At 66.6% G+C, this 16,393-nt stretch overlaps 2 protein-coding genes across 7 annotated transcripts; one reads left to right on the top strand and one right to left on the bottom strand.

Annotated features, from left to right (window-relative positions):
- Positions 1-144: 144 nt before the first annotated feature.
- DIPK1B (divergent protein kinase domain 1B) lies at positions 145-10,164 on the bottom strand. Of its 6 annotated transcripts, none has more exons than XM_079790236.1 (7): positions 9,873-10,164; positions 8,837-8,917; positions 8,516-8,683; positions 3,501-3,638; positions 2,130-2,237; positions 1,825-2,001; positions 145-1,278 (listed from the first exon to the last, which is right to left on the bottom strand). In XM_079790236.1, exons 1-7 carry the CDS (start codon positions 9,873-9,875, stop codon positions 472-474), a joined length of 1,482 nt encoding a protein of 493 aa, XP_079646362.1. In that variant the 5' UTR covers positions 9,876-10,164; the 3' UTR covers positions 145-471. The 6 variants fall into 6 exon arrangements, with proteins under 6 accessions (XP_079646362.1, XP_079646363.1, XP_079646364.1 ...); XM_079790237.1 differs by having other exon boundaries at positions 3,501-3,635; XM_079790238.1 differs by having other exon boundaries at positions 8,809-8,863.
- Positions 4,203-6,259, top strand: LOC307111066 (uncharacterized protein; the record flags this gene model as incomplete). Its single annotated transcript, XM_079790769.1, has 4 exons — positions 4,203-4,240; positions 4,864-4,948; positions 5,050-5,075; positions 5,315-6,259. The coding sequence occupies 4 exons, from the start codon at positions 4,203-4,205 to the stop codon at positions 6,195-6,197; spliced, it is 1,032 nt and encodes a 343-aa protein (XP_079646895.1). The 3' UTR covers positions 6,198-6,259.
- Positions 10,165-16,393: the final 6,229 nt, after the last annotated feature.

Genomic DNA, 16,393 nt, shown 5'->3' with positions numbered 1-16,393 from the left:
GCGATCAATGATTCTCATTGACATTTCTATCTCCCTCTGAAATCAATAAAAATATATTAATCGGGTCCAGGGCAGGGAGGAGAACGCGCACTCACAGAAAAGCTCTTTATTTACATCAGGTGATCTTTAAAGTAACAAAACCCAACTCCGCAGGGCGGGTCCCCTTGCCAGCCCTCGGTGGGTTCTAGGTCCCCCTTCCCGCCTCCCCTCCCAGCCCCTCGTTCCTGCTAAACCGTCCTTCCATCTGGGCTGCTGGACCCTGGGGGGGGTGGGGGGGAGGGAGGGACGGTGAGGGGGCCGCTGGTCACAGGAGCCCCTGGGCTGGACACAGCAGCCCGGCCCAGGCCCTGCAGCCGCCCCTTTGTCCCAGGCAGGCGAGGAGGGAGGCGGCTCGCAGCTCAGGCGGCTGCAGCCCCGGGAGGGGCCCGGGCCGGCGGGCAGTCCTGGCGGGAGCCCCGCGCGTTGGCGGGGTCAGGAGTACTGGGTGTTGGAGATGGTCTTCCACAGCAGCGTCTTGAGGTGGCTCAGCACCAGCGAGTGGTGGGCCTCCACCTGGCCGGCCAGCCCGCTGAGCGTGGTGCAGGTGCGCAGCTGCCGGCCCAGCTCCGCGCGCAGCTCGCGGGGGGCGCCGGGCAGCAGGTAGTCCCGCAGCAGCTCGCACACCTTGGCCAGGTTGGGCTGCAGGAGGTCGCCCTTGCACTGCCGCAGGAGCTGGTCGCAGGGCGCCCTGCAGTCGCGCCCGTAGGTGCAGTCGGTGCTGTGTTCGCAGCGGCGGCCGCGCAGGAAGCGGCGCACGGCGGCCTCGGGCGCCACCTGCCGCAGGTCGGCCATGCGGAAGTCGTAGGTGGCCGTGTAGCCCACGTTGGCCAGCGTGGTCTCGCACATGTAGAAGGTCCCGTAGGCGCCGTGGAACAGCTCCTCCACGAACTCCAGCAGGCCGATGGCCACCTTGGCGCGCCAGGGCCACGGGGGCCCCAGCCACTGCTGCAGGGCGTGGTGCAGGGCGGGGGGCAGCAGCGGGCGCAGCAGGGGCGCCGCCCCGTGCCAGGAGCCCGGCGGGGCGCCCTCGGTGACGTACAGGTCCCCGCAGGAGCCCAGCAGCCGGGCCGCGTGCTCCTTGTCCTGCAGCGACAGCAGCAGCAGGAACTCGTTGCGTTGCAGCAGGGCCCACACCGACTTGGCCTCGGCCAGCGACACCCGGCTGTCCTTGTTGAAGTCGGCCAGGAGCAGGACCTGCCCGACCAGCGCGGGCAGGGAGGGCAGGTCTCCCAGGTTTGCCTGAGGTTTGGGACCAAACGAGAGGGGGACAGCGGTTCAGAGCCAGGGTGTGGCTGAGGCGGCAGGACGCCGGCCTCGGTGTGGGTGCCAGGCCCTCGGGTGCCCGGGTGCTGGCTGGGTGGGCTGCACCCGGGACCCAGCACATCCAACAGCTTAGAGGAGCCCAGCCTCCAACTGCCGCCTCCTGGAAGCCCACCTGGACTACCCTCCCACCAGCATCTCTCTTGGAGCGGCTCCTCCGAGGACGGTGTCCCCGTGTCTCCACCAGGGCTCAGGGGCCTGGGGGTGGGCACCTCAGCACGGAGGTGAGAGCCTGCTGGGCAGGGCCAGTCGCTTCTCATCGGCTCTGACCCCACCTCCCGTGCACACCCAGCTCCCTGCTCTCCCTACTGACACCCTGGGAGCAGGGTGCTCCCTGCCTCGTGGGCGATCCTGATGCTTGGAGCTGGGGCCCAGCCAGAAGCCTGAACCACCAGGCCTGCCTCCCGCTCTGTGCACACGTCCCTGGGCGTGAACTGGACGCAGCCCCCACGAGAGCCGCCTGACCTTGAGAAAGCTGAGGGTCATCTCCCGGAACTCTCTGATGGAGGTGCCCCGGGCGGGCTTGTCAAACAGCACCAGCTCCCGCCGGGGCGCCGCATCCGGCCCGGCCTTGGCGCTCCGGCTCTCCTCGATGCCACACTTGATGGTCACCTCCTTGCCCTGCCAGAGCCCGCTGTACACCTGGATGGGGCACAGGGGTCCCCATGTACAAGTCCCTCTCCCGCTGCACCCAGGCCTCTGAGCCCGGCCCCCAGCCCCGCGGGGGGAGGCCTCCTGGCCCGGCCCTGGCCCGGCTCCCCTGGGCTCACCTGCTGGCCGGGGACAGAGGACCGGCAGGTCCTCCACTCCACCTGGTGCAGCTGGCACAGGTCCTGGCACAGGGAGCCCGAGATGATGCCCTTGTGGTACTGGTCACACTAGGAGGAGACACGCCGGGAAGTGGCCGGGGAGACGGGGCTCAGGGGCTCCAACCCTGGCCACCCGAGTCCCCCCTCCTTTACATGCTGTACACCCCTGGGTGGTGGCCGACGCCCTCATCACGTCTGCCAGGGGCGCCCGGCTCCTAGGCCACACACTCCTCAGAGGGCCCCAATGCTGCAGCCAGGAGCCGGGCAGCCTCCGGCCACACGCGGGCGCCTGCCCAGCTCACTGCGCTCTCGGAACTGGCATCTGTTCCTGCCACCATCCCTCCGTCCCGGAGACGCCGGCTTCTCCTGGCTCAGCTGCTGCGGAGCGGCAGTGACACGCACCCTCACGCTGCCCAGGTGCCCAGTTAGAGCCCACAGCCGGCGGGCACGTGCCAGCTGGGGGACGTGGTCGGGCTGCCTCGCCCTCCAGAGCAGCAGGCTCCCCCAGCGCCTCTGGACTGTCTGTCCCCTGCAGCCCCTCCAACCCCCGCCACGCCTCAGCCAGGGCCACGGGGGGAGCCCCAGCAGCCGCCCGGGCCCTGGGCAGGAACGGGGCGGGAGGTGAGGCAGCCGGGGCGGCCCTTCCCTCTGCAGTGAGTTCCCGGAGTGGATGCTGAGGTGCACTCGGTTGCCATGGAGCCCAGGCCCGGCCAGCCAGGCCCGGAGGAGGCAGAGGCAAGGGAGCACAGCGCCACCCACGCAGGGAGGGGGGAGGAGGGACAAAACCAGGCCTGGGCTCCGCGTGAGGGAGGCGTCGGCTGTGGCCGCCCCGGCCGGGGAGGGAAAACAGGAAAACCAAAACCGCACCCTCCACCCCCACCTGAGGGAGGCCCCACCCCAAGGGGCCTGCTCTGCATCAGACGGGGCGGCGGACTGCTCTGAGAGGCGCCCCCCGGGCGGGCCGTGTGTCCTCCAGGCCCGGTTCCGTCTGCAGCCTGGGCCCGAGCCCCGAGCCCGGGGCCCGCCCTCCAGGTGTGGCCTGGACAAGCCGTGGAGCCTGAGACGGCTGGGCCCTCAAGGTCACCAACCTCTGCCCACTCCGCCTCCCTCCCCAACCTCTGGAGTCCGCCCGTCTGTCCACCCCTGGCACCGGCGTGCCTGCCGGGCCTCCCCAGCCCCGCCCTCCGCCAGCCACCCCACCTCCTCCTCCGCCAGCCAGAGGGTCCCTCCGAAACCCACCTCAGGGCCTCAGAGGAAGGCGGGTCCCTGCCTGGCCGGCCCAGGCCGCACGGGGAGGGGCGGAGCCCACGCCCAGCCCACGGGGACACTTACGATGACCGCCTGGCACACGTGCCCGCGGCAGAGCTCCGTGTAGGACGCGTAGTTCACGTACGCCAGCCAGCTGCCTGCAAAGACGCCCAGCCAGACCAGAAAGACGTACTTGACCCTGAGGCCTGGGAGCCGGCCCTGCTGTGGGAGGGAACACAGGAGGAAGCGCCACATTTGGGGGGTGTCACCCCCTTCACAGATCCCAGCCTTCCCACGGGCCCGCCCTGCTCCAGCATCAAAAACTGTGCGGCCCAGGGACGCTCAGGGGTCTCCCCCCATCTCCATACCCCCTCACTTCACCCACTTGGAGGTGGGGGCAGGTGCCCAGACTTTCACTGTAAATACATGGGCAGCCCCGCCAGCATGGCTCAGTGGTTGAACGTCTACCTGTGAACCTGGAGGTCACGGTTCGATTCCCGGTCAGGGCACAGGCCTGGGGTGCGGGCTTGATCCCCAGTAGGGGGTGAGTAGGAGGCAGGAAGGGAGAGGGACAGATGGAAACACCAATGATGAGAATCATTGATCGACCGCCTCCTGCACGCCCCCTACTGGAATCAAGCCTGCACCCCGGGCCTGTGCCCTGACTGGGAATCGAACCGTGACCTCCAGGTTCACAGGTCGACGTTCAGCCACTGAGCCACCACGGCCAGGCAATAAAAATATTTTTTACATAAATACACGGACAGGTAAAAAATCAGTTTCAAAATGGGGGACACAGGGGAGTCAGCTCTCTATTTTGCCGAGTAAAGACTTTTTTACACATTTCCCTTCTGCCTTGCCCTCATTTCCCAGTAACCTCTGAGAACGCCAGGCAGGCGCGCTGGCCTCCAACGGGGGGAGAGTTCCCGCTGGGCCTGGGCCAGCAGGGAGTCCGGCCTCGGAGGCCGCTGGGGCAGAGGGCAGGGCCCCGGCCGCACAGTCGGCCCCGAGCCTTGGAGACGCGGCCTCACACACGCACATTCACAGCAGCGTATTCCCAACAGCCAAACGGACACAACCAGTGCCCCTGACCAGAGACCGAACAGACTCAACGGGGCCGCTCCAGGCAGGGGTATCGCCCGCCTTAGAACGGAGGGGACCTGACGCCTGCCACATCGCGGCTGGACCACGCAGTCCTGATGCTCCGTGAAGGAAGCCAGGCACACCGGCCCTGTGGCTCCGTGGCTGAGCGTTGACCCGTGAACCAGGTCACTGGTTCGATTCCTGATCTGGGCACAGCCTGGGTTGTGGGCTCGATCCCCAGTAGGGGGCGTGCAGGGGGCAGCCTACTGATGATGTTTTTCTTTTCTTTTTTTTTTAAATATGTTTCCATTGATTTTTAGAGAGAGGGAGAAGGATAAAGAGATAGAAAAACATGAGAGAGAAGCAGCATCGATAGGCCAGCCTGTGCTCGGAGGAGGCAGCACTGCCAGCACTGGCCACGCCCCCAACCCTGCAGCTGGGCAGCAGCTTCAGTCCTGGTCCTGGTCGGTCCTGGTCCTGGTCCTGGTCGGTCCTGGTCAGTTCTGGTCAGTCCTGGTCCTGGTCGGTTCTGGTCAGTCCTGGGTCCTGGCCAGTCCTGGTCCTGGTCAGTCCTGGGTCCTGGTCAGTCCTGGGTCCTGGTCCTGGTCGGTCCTGGTCCTGGTCAGTCCTGGGTCCTGGTCGGTCCTGGTCCTGGTCGGTCCTAGTCAGTCCTGGTCCTGGTCAGTCCTGGTCCTGGTCAGTTCTGGTCCTGGTCAGTCCTGGGTCCTGGTCAGTTCTGGTCCTGGTCAGTCCTGGTCCTGGTCAGTCCTGGTCCTGGTCAGTCCTGGGTCCTGGTCAGTTCTGGTCCTTGTCAGTCCTGGGTCCTGGTCAGTCCTGGGTCCTGGTCAGTCCTGGTCCTGGTCCTGGCCAGCTGGGGGCTGGGTCCTGGTCCTGGTTGGTCCTGGTCGGTCCTGGGTCCTGGTCCTGGTCAGTCCTGGTCCTGGTCAGCTGGGGGCTGGGTCCTGGTCCTGGTTGGTCCTGGTCAGTCCTGGTCCTGGTCCTGGTCCTGGTTGGTCCTGGTCGGTCCTGGTCCTGGTCGGTCCTGGTCCTGGTCGGTCCTGGGTCCTGGTCAGCTGGGAGCTGGGTCCTGGTCCTGGTTGGTCCTGGTCGGTCCTAGTCAGTCCTGGTCCTGGTCCTGGCCAGCTGGGGGCTGGGGCTGCCCTGAGACGTGGGCACCAGCGCCCACCAGGACAACTGCGTTCGTGGCTCTTCACGGAGAGGCAGGTCCCCCGCTGCCTCCACTCGCACGGCGGCCTCCGGGGAGGGCCTCGCAGGCTGGGGGGCAGCCTGGGCGCCTTGGTGGCCACTGAGGAGCAGCGGGGACGGGTGGGGGAGGGGGGGCCTGGAGCGGGTGAGGAGGTTGGGCCTCAGCCCACTGGTCCCTGCCCCTGTGCCTGTTTCCGTCGGATTTGTTCACAAGGAAAAACAGGAAAGCGGAGGGGGGGCAGCTGGGGTGCTGTGGCCGCCAGGGTACTTCCCACTGGGCGGGGCCTGGGTGGGCTTTCAGCATTGGGGTCCTGGGGCGCAGGAGGGCAGGCTGGACCCGCAGATGGCGGGGGGAGGGGGGGGGGTTGGGGGGGACCAGGCGTCACAGCGATTGCAGGAGCAGGAGCCTGCAGGGGCCCCGCACAGCCCTCACCCCACCCCAGCCCTCCAGGCGCCAGGTCATCCAGTGCACTGACCCCTCTGGCCAACTAGGACTGAACCCCAGGTCCTCGTCTCCCGTGGGCACTCCTCCAGGAGCAGCCCCTGACCCCACCCTCCTGCCCGGCCGAGGCAGCCCTGGGCGGGGCGGCCTCACTCCTGTGCAGCAGCCACGGGACGGGGGAGGGTGCTCGGGGACAGGACCAGCACCACGACTGCCCGCAGGTGGCTGCCCACACGCACCACCCGCCCAGGAGGGGTTCCCCTGGCAGGAACCGGAGGCTTGGAGTGTGTCCCTGACACTGAGGGCGGGCGGAGCGGGGCTCAGACCAGGGGGCCCCCCTGGGTCCCTCCCCCTCCAGCCGCTGTGCCCCACCCACTCTGCAGGGCCTGGGCCGCCCCTTCCAACAGAGCTGGGCCAGAGCCTGAGGGGGTCTGGCACAGACATGAACCCACATGGTCCGGGGCTCCCACAGTTCTCCCCAAAGCGGAGCAGCTAAGGACAGCGGGCCCTGGGCCCAGGAGGCCCCCCCGGGCAGCCTCCTGCTGGGCACGAAAGGCTGGGGCCAGGGCTGACCTGCAGGCATGGGTCACAGACGCGCCTGGAAGCTGGCTCCGCCCCGGGCCTGGCTCGGAGCCCCCTGCGGAGGTGACAGCCCCCTCCACACCCGCAGCGGCGAGGACAGGGCTTGGCCAAGGTCAACCTGGGGTCAGGCACACCCTAAACTCCGCGGCTGGGGTGCCTGGGGGAGGCTGGGAGGTCCATCTTGGGGCGCTGTGTTCCGCTACCGAACGAGCCTTGTCTTTGGGCGGAGGACAGAGGAGCGGCTTGGGGTGGTGTCTGGGCCTCGGGAAGCAGGTCCACGCAGCCCAGGGGGGTGCGCCGTGGCCAGCGCCAGGAGCGGGGTGCAGCACGCAGCACGGGCGGCCGGCCCCTCCGCCGCCCCGGCCACACTGCCCAGCCCGGCCCAGCCCGGCCCAGCCTCCCGCGGCCATCACCCCGCATCCTGAACCCGCCCCCGCCCCCCACCCCGCTCCGGGCTGGACCCACGCGCCGGCCTCCGCCCAGCACCGAGGCGGGCGGCGCGCGTACCTGCGGGCCCTTGGAGAAGGGGCGGACGAGCACCCGGTGCGCCAGGCGCCGCAGCCGCCGCATGGTGGGCCCCGGGCGGTGCGCGGCCGGCTCGGCTCCACCGCAGCCCCGCGGGCCGGTCCCCAACGGCCGCGCTCCTGCCGCCGCCGCGCGCGCTCTCCCGCCGCGTTCTCGTGAGGGCGCGCTCCTCCGTGGAGACCGGGGACGGGGGCACTGCTCGGGGACGCGGGGGAGAGAGAGGGGGCAGGAGGGCGGGGGAGGGGCGCGGGGAGAGGGAGGGAGCACAGGGGAGGGGGCACGGAGGGACGGGGCAGGAGGGCGGGGGAGGGGATGCTCAGGGGCGCGGGGAGAGGGAGGGGGCAGGAAGGCGGGGGAGGGGCGCGGGGAGAGGGGGGGGCAGGAGTGCGGGGGAGGGGATGCTCAGGGGCGCGGGGAAGAGGGAGGGGGCAGGAGGGCGGGGGAGGGGGCGCGGGGGAGGGAATGGGGACGGAGAGGAGGGAGGGGCGCGGCAGAGGGGAGCCGGTCGGGGAGGTGCCCACGCCCCCCGCGGCGCGCCCCTAGCCCCGGCAAGGAGGAGGGCGCCCAGGCCCGGCCCCCAGCCTCCCCACAGCCGGAGGGGGCGGGGCTGTGGTGCGCGGGGCGGTCGCCGCGCCGGCGGAGGGGCGCGATGAGCGCGGCTCCTCCGGGGCCCCTGCGTGGGGGACCGGCGGGCAGGAAGCCCGGGCCGGAGCTGTCGGGAGAGGTCCCGAGTGGGGTCGGGGTCAGCGCCAACCCCCGCGGAGGGGCGGTGGACGCCCGGCTGCGCTTGCCCGTTCCTCCCAGGTCTGAAAGGAAACAGTCCCGCACCGCGCACCGCGCACCGCGCACCGCGCAGCCTGGGCGCGCACACCGCAGCCGCCTGGGTCCGGGCCCGGCTCCCCGCCCGCCAACCCCTCTCCCAGCCCCGCAGCCCCGACCCCCGCTCCGTGGAGGGACGCGAGGGCCCTGGCGTCCGGCCTGTCCCTGGGCAGCCAGCCCCCTGCCCTGCCCCGCGGCCTTGGCACAGACGCTGGGCTCCTTCAGCCCCTCACCCTGGACGGGGTCCCGCTTGGCCCCGGAGGAGGAGCAGCCGGACACCGGGCCGTGGTGTCTGCGCAGAGCCGCCCCCGGTCCGGCCTGGGCGGGGGACCCGCTGCCCGGTCCCGGCCGCGCGCATCCCGAGGCCGCGCTCCCGGCCGCCCCGCCCGGTGCCACCCGGGACGCTGGCAGGTTTTCCCGGGCTTAGTGGCGGCCTGTGTACCTTCTTGGCAAAGTGTCGGTTCCGTTCTTCTGCCTTTTTCCGTCTTGCTTCCCGGTCATTGGGCTCTGAGGGTGCTTGGTGTCTGCTGGATGCCAGTCCACGCCCAACAGGTGATTGGCAAAGGTTTTCTTTCTCCAGGTCTGTGGGGCCTTTTCCGGTTTCTTTTTTCTTTTTATTGATGTCAGAGCGGAAGGAGAGGGAGAGAGAGAGAGAAACATCAGTGATGAGAGAGAACCATGGATCAGCTGCCTCCCACACGCCCCACACTGGGGATGGAGCCCGAAGCCTGCAACCTTTCCGGGGGCCGGGAGGACGCCCCACCCGCTGAGCCGTGCCGCCAGGTCCTTCCTGGAGGAGAGGGTCTTGTTTTGGTGAGGTCCCTGCGTTCATTTCCTGTGGGGTCTGTGCATCCTGTGTGTGACCGATCTCAGACGTCTCGGCCTAACCCGGGGTCACAAAGGTTTTCTGACGGAGACCCATGACCCCCACACTTTGAATCACGTGGCCCACACTTGGACACCCCCTGTCCTCAACCGAGGGGCGGTTATCCTGAGGCCCAAGGCCACACTGGTCCCCCCGAGAGGCCACGGGCCTGGAGGGGGAAGGAGGGCCTTTTCTTGGGAGGGTCAGGGGGGACCTGGAACATCCAAAAAGACCTGGACAGCACCCCCTCCAGACAGCCCCCCCGACAGAGGCTCCCTCTCTGGGCAGCCACATCCGGGGACAAGCTGCACGACCGACCAAGGCGTGGGGACCAGGAGGAGGGGATGGGGTGTCAGAAATCGTTTTCTTTTTTTGGGGGGGGGGGAGAGGGGCGTAAATCACAGAGGTAGGAAAAGTAATTCCTAGAAATGGGCTTAGGAAACAAGTTATGGAGGCAAAGGAGGGCCTGGGAGCTGAGAGTGAGGCAGCTGATGGTAAGGTGCCTGGGGCTGGGAGGGGGGAGGCCTGGGGCTGGGAGGGGGGGAGGCCTGGGGCTGGGAGGGGGGAGGCCTGGGGCTGGGAGGGGGGAAGGCCTGGGGCTGGGAGGGGGGAAGGCCTGGGGCTGGGAGGGGGGAAGGCCTGGGGCTGGGAGGGGGGAAGGCCTGGGGCTGGGAGGGGGAAGGACAGGGGAGGGAAAGGCCAGGAGGTGTGTGTGTGTGGGGGGGGGGGGGCGGGAGGCCTGGGCAGGCTCAGGAGGGAGAGTCGGATGTCAGCCCAGGGCCTGGGGCGGTGGGAGGTGAGGGTGGGCCCCTGATTGGGAGGCTTTTGCAACCAAAGAGGCACCAGGCCGCCGCTTAGTCTCAGGGGCCGGGAGGCAGCGGCCCAGGGAGGCAGAAGGCGTGGGGTGCAGCCCACCGCCCCGAGAGGCGCTCACCATCCCATGCAGTCAGCTCGCCAGGAGCCGGGGTCAACGCCCGAGCCGTGTCCCCTTTACCCACATCCGGGGTTCTGGAAGGACTGCCCCCCTCACTACAGCCCAGGAGTCCGTGGAAATACGACAGGTTTCATCAGGGGACCCCAAAACAAGTGGCTGACTGCGGGAGGAGCGGGGCTCCTTCATGCAGCTGAGTGTAAGCCTCCCAAGGCTGTGCGAGCAGAAAGGCCTTCCGCCCGGCCGTCCGGCCCTGCGCGGAGCCCCGGCTCCAGCAGCGCCCACTCTGCGCCCAGCATCGCCCCGCACTGCGCCCGGCAGCGCCCCACACTGTACCCAGCAGCGGGGAGCCGGGCAGCGGGGAGCCCGGCAGCGGGGAGCCGGGCAGCGGGGAGCCGGGCAGCGGGGAGCCCGGCAGCGGGGAGCCGGGCAGCGGGGAGCCGGGCAGCGGGGAGCCGGGCAGCGGGGAGCCCGGCAGCGGGGAGCCCGGCAGCGGGGAGCCGGGCAGCGGGAGCGCCAAGGGGGCGGAGCTGACTCTCCGTGAAGACGGGGCCTGGAAATGCCAGGCTCTGCTGCTCACACCCCATTGGCCAGAGCTTAGTCACATGACCTGACTCGCTGCAAAGAAGGCGGGGAAACCAGTCTTTTCTGGGCAGCAGGCGTCCCAGTAACACTCCAGGGTCTGGTCCCTTCGGTCTCGGACCCCAGTGTGTGCAGGACAAATGGACAAACGGAGACGGAGGCCCCGGCACATGCCCTTCCAGACACCGCCCGCCCGCTCCCCGAACCATGATGACCTTTAGGCTGAGGTCAGAGGTCACACATTCCCTGCAGACAGGTGTTCAGGGAGGCGTGGCTCGGTGGTTGACCTACGAACCAGGCGGTCAGGACTCGATTGCAACGTCTAGGCACATGCCTGGGTTGCAGACTAGATCCCCAGTAGGGGGCGTGCCTGCAGGAGGCAGCAAATCAATGATTCCCCCTCATCATTGCTGTTTCTATCTCCCTCTCCCTTCCTCTCTGAAATCAATAAAAATTTGTTTTGTTTTTAAAAAGGGGAAAGAAGAGAGAGAATGGGGGCCAGGCCTGGGGAAGGTGATATTTGCATTTGGACCCAGAGGATGGGGGAGGGGGAGGGAGGGAGGGAGGCAGTTCCAGGCAGGGGAACGGAGCGTGCAGAGGCCACAGACCGTGGGCCCGCGTGGACGCTGTGTTTTGTGCAGTGAATGTTCGTATGTGCAGGTCAGCACCCCGAGGTCTGGACGAGCCCAAAATAGGACGTGAGCCACTGTTCCGATTTGTGTCCGCCGTGGCCTACCCACGGCCACCACGCCTCCTCCTGCAGGCTCGGACGCCCTGGAGGGTGGAAGCTCGTGGAGGGGGTGGGGGGTGCCGAGAACCAATTCCAGCAAGTAATAATTATAAGAGTTTCACCAAAAGGTTGGTGAAGCCTGGGGAGCTCAACAGGGTTGAGTCACATCTCCCCCAAACAGGAATAGGATGATTGTTAACTGCCAGACAGCTCAGGGCATTTCATTGCCTCCTGTTGGCCAAACACCTGCACAGCTGTAGGCTATTCCCAAAACCGACAACCTCTGTAAACCCTTTGATACCTACCCTTTGAAGTGTATATTCCCACCTGGCCTTGGGACAGATTGTGTTTAATTAAAGCACGGGGTCTGAGACAAGGAGAGGCTTCTAGCTCCTTCTGCTGGAAGCGCTCTGACCCCCTATGCCTCTCAAAACTATCTTTCGTCCCGGACTGCTTCTTAATCATCTACGCGCAGCCCTTTGGGGAAAAGAACCCCGACCATTGACGCCCGAACGCGGGGCTCCAACGGGGGGAGGGGCTGAGCAGGGAGGGGCTGGGACAGCTCCCCTGAGCCAGCCCTGCCCGGCGAGCCGCGTCCTCCGTGCGGAGGGCCCAGCCTCCCGGCGGAGACAGGCGGGTGGCCACCCAGGACGCTCCTCTGTAGGAATGGAGTCCCGTGGCACCGTGTGTGGTCCGTGCGCACACTGGAACGTCCCTCGGCGTAAAGGGAATGGAATTCCCACACACGCTACCACACGCACCGGGCAACCTCGCCAACATTCAAGTGGAGGAAGCCGGATGCCAAAGGTGTTGTATGCTTCCCCGGATTTAACGTGTTCAGAAGAGACAACTCTACAGGCGGAAGTCAGGTTAGAGCAGTGGTTCTCAACCTTCCTAATGCCGCGGCCCTTTAATACGGTTCCTCATGTTGTGGTGACCCCCAGCCATAAAATTATTCTCGTTGCTACTTCGTAACGTGATTTTGCTACTGTTAATGAATCGTAATGTAAATATCTGTGTTTTCCGATGGTCTTCGGCGACCCTGCTAGCGGTTCTCAACCTGTGGGTCTCGACCCCTTTCACAGGGGTCGCCGAAGACCATCGGAAAACACAGATATTTACATTACGATTCATAACAGTAGCAAAATTACAGTTACAAAGTAGCAACGAAAATAATGTTATGGTTGGGGGTCACCACACCATGAGGAACTGCATTAAAGGGCCGCGGCATTAGGAAGGTTGAGAACCACTGGATTAGAGGCTGCGGGGGCTGGGGGGGGGGGGGGGAGCGGCTGTTTGCAGGGTTTGGGCTCCTTTGGGCGAGGAAGTGTTCTGAACAACATGGATTAAGTGTGTGCTCTATGAGCCAACTGCGCTCCAGATGGGCAGGAACACACAGAAGCCTCCTGCGCCCTCGCCACCCGCGGGTGTCCTCGCCGGGGCCCAGGCCTCCAGGGTTTCGCCTTGTTATTATTCGTGGACGCACAGTCACATGCAGCCCAGAGCACACGCGTGAGGACCTGCGTGTCATTCATGTACACGGGGTCACTTTTCTTTGATCGTGTTTCTCAGCGGAACTGGAGTCCTCAGCCCGATTCCGGGGCCCACAGCTCTGAGCGGAGTTTCAAACGCTGCCCCTGGCCTTGCGGACGGAGAGAGATTGTCTAACGTCTGACCGTCACCACGGCGACGAGCTGCCCTGCGGCTCAGGAAGACTTGTCCCCCTGCTTCCCCCCCTGACACCTTGGGCTTCTTAGGGGGTGTCGGGCAGGCGGCATCGCTGGGGTGTGGGGCGGACCCGGCCCTGGGGGGATATGCTCCCCCTTTAGCAGGCCTAGGCCTGGGGCCCGGGTGAGAGAGAGAGAGAGAGAGAGATAGAGAGCTGGCCGTGTGCGTGTGTGTGTGTGTGTGTGTGTGTGTGTGTGTGTGAGAGAGAGAGAGAGAGAGAGAGAGAGCTGGCCGTGTGCGTGTGTGCGTGCAACCGCAGGGGCGGGGGGGTGGCTGCCCGCACCAGTGTCCCCCAAACCCCCAGCCCCGGGGAGGCCGCGTCTCCCTCAACTACGCCCAGGGCTGGGCTCTGTGCAGGGTGCCGCCCGGCGGGCACTGTCTCCCGCAGGAAGCTGTCCCGGGTTCGGGATTAAGGAATGGGCCCCGCGGCCAGGTCACCGCCAGCCTGTGCGGGGGACGGGCGTTTGCCGGCTCCCGAGGGCCGCAGGGAGGTGCCGGTTCCACGACCAGGCCCCTCGGGCAGCAGAAGCTATGCGGCCCTCACCCGGGCCCCAGGCCTGGGCCCTGCTAAAGGGGGAGCATATCCCCCCAGGGCCGGGTGAGGACTCCTCCGGCAGCATTCTGGGACTGAAAGAAGGATGGGGCTGACTGTCCTGGAGGCTGTGAGGTGGCCAGGCCCCCGGGGCCCCGGACGCTCCCCTCCTGGCCCAGAGGCGGCTGGAATGTTCGGTGAGCTCAACCGACGCTCCAGGCCCAGGACAGGCCAGCCCTGAGGAGGATGGGAGCCTGGATATCCATTCATTCATTCATCCATTCATTCATTCCTTCAGCATCTCCCGAGGACTTCACGGGGACTCTGGAGCTGGGGTGGGAAGGGGAGTAACAAAACCTGAGCCCTAAACACTGAGGTCACCGAGGTCACCGAGGTCACCAAGGTCACCAAGGTCACCGCGCAGCAGACAGACCCGCCGGACTCCCTGCGGTGCAGCCATGACCAGGGCGATGGGTGTGGGCCTGGGCACCCGGCAGCGGGCAGGCAGAGACCTTGGGCTGGGCCTGGGGCCTGGGGCTCCTCCTGGTCAGGACGCCGCCCCCCCCCCCCCCACACACACACACACCGCCCCGCAGAGGGAGCAGCTGGGGAGGCGGGAGGGGAGGGCTGGCTACGCCCCCACGCGCTGGCGTGACCTCACTCTGGGAGATGCTCAGGGCATGTCGGGCGCCCTGAGCGGGTGGGGAAGAACGGGTGTCACGGGGCTAGTCTATGACAGGGACGCTGAGCATGGGGTGGGTGGATGCCTGGGGAGTCTCAGGGGCGTCACCCAGCCATGCTGTCACGCCTGCACGCCCGTGTCCAAGCCACAGAGTGACGGTGAATGCCCCCGACGGGAGGGTGTCAGCGCGCTGGGAGTCCCCCCCTCCCCAGGTCCAGCTCTCTGCAGATGGGCAGGGGGCTCAGGGAGGGAGTTCCTCTGCGGGGACCACAGGCAGGTCGGAGCCCGCAACCCTCTCCCTGAGGCTGCGGCCCCGCTGTGCTCCAAAGGCAGGTCCCCCAGGGCACAGCGCGAGGGCCGGGCGCACCGGGACCCTGCGGTCTCGCTGGGCTGGATGCAGGGCCTGCCAGGACCCCTGTGGGCTTCCCGCTCACGTGCTGTGGGAACAGCCTCCAGGGCTGAGCTCTGACCTAGGAATCAGGAGGTCACGGTTCGATTCCCGGTCAGGGCACAGGCCCGGGTTGTGGGCTCAATTCCCAGTGTGGGGCGTGCAGGAGGCAGCCGATCCATGATTCTCTCTCATCACTGATGTTTCTATCTCTCTATCCTTCTCCCTTCCTCTCTGAAATCAATAAAAATATATTTAAAAAAAATACCCACACAGCCCTAGCTGGTTTGGCTCAATGGATAGAGCATCAGCCTGCGGACTAAAAGGTCCCAGGTTCAATTCCGGCCAAGGGCACATGCCTGGGTTTCGGGCTTGATCCCCAGTGTGGGGTGTGCAGGAGGCAGCCGATCAACGATTCTCTCTCACTGATGTTTCTCTCTCTCTCTCCCTCTCCCTTCCAAGCGCCACTTGGAACCCCCCCCCCCCCCACAGTGGCCTGGGCAGAGCCTCGGGGCTCCAGGCCTCCAGGCGACCGCTAGGGCGCCCTGGCCTGGCCCCTGCCTGCGTCCCTGGGGCCAGTGTGCTCACTGAGGGCCGCTGGCCCTGGGCGGGTGGGAGGCGGGTTGATTATCAGGTGGTTGCCTCTCCTCCCCCCACAGCCCCTCCCAATGCCACGGGGGAGAGGAGTCAGGGACAGGGAGCCCCTCGCCCATCCTCCTCCACTGCCCGGCTTCCTCCCTCCCTCCCTCCCTCCCTCCCTCCCTCCCTCCCGGGACTGCCCACCAGGGGGCAGTGCCGCCCAGCCGGTCCCGGGGTGCCAAGCAGCTGCAGGTGGAGAGAACTTGGGTGAACACAGGGCTCGGGCCCTAGTCAGCGGGGAGGGCGGGGTGGGGGGCGGCTGCGGGGGGGGCCCTCCTCGGGGCCGGCGTGAGCCGCGGGGCCCTGGGTGGGGCGGAAACTCCAGCGTGTTCCACGCTCATTAGCTCGGTGACTAATGAGCCCGGATGGTCCCCAGGAGGCCGCACCTGCCCCGCTGAGTCAGGTGAGCTGACGGTGGCACCGGCTGACCTCTCACCCACGCCCCATGACGTGGGGCTCATTTGCCCAGACCTCCGTGTGGAGGGTGTGGTGAAGGTCAAAGGCCAGGGGGCCAGGCCTGCCCTCTCCGGGGGGCGGGGGCAGGTGCAGTCCGCGTGGTGGGCACCATGCCCGGTGGTCCTGGGCGCCCCTCCGCTCCTGCCAGCGGGTCCCCCTCGGCCCTGTTCCTCGGAGGCGGCTCCGGGTCTCACTCACGTGGGCAGACAGGCAGGTTGCGTGGGAGGCAGCCTCGCAGGCCGATGCTCACACATTCCTGGGGGCCAGCTCACAGGGGGCCGCGCCCCGGCCTCGCGTGTGCTGAGCGGACCCTGGGCATGGCTCCCGTGCACCTCGGGGAGGGTGCCGGGAACAGCACCCCGTGAGGGGGGTGAGGGGTCACCACTGCCCTGTAATCCGACCCTCCACGCCACCTTCCTTACGTCCCTTCCTTTTTTTTTAAAATATATTTTATTGGGTTTTTAAAAATATATATTTTATTGGTTTTTTACAGAGAGGAAGGGAGAGGGATAGAGAGCCAGAAACATCGATGAGAGAGAAACATCGACCAGCTGCCTCCTGCACACTCCCCACTGGGTAATGCACCCGCAACCAAGGTACATGCCCTTGACCGGAATCGAACCCGGGATCCCTGAGTCCGAAGGCCGAAGCTCTATCCACTGAGCCACACCGGTCTGGGTCGTCCCTTCCTTTTTTAAAATGTTTATTTTATTTCATTGATTTCAGAGAGGAAGGGAGAGAGATAGAAACATCAATGATGAGGTCTGTACTTATTCTTCAATAAATC

The sequence above is a fragment of the Cnephaeus nilssonii genome, assembly GCF_951640355.1.
Source record: "Cnephaeus nilssonii genome assembly, chromosome: 14".
NCBI lineage: Eukaryota > Metazoa > Chordata > Mammalia > Chiroptera > Vespertilionidae > Cnephaeus > Cnephaeus nilssonii.
Note: the sequence above shows the minus strand (reverse complement) of the source record. Positions and strands in the feature narration are given on the sequence as shown.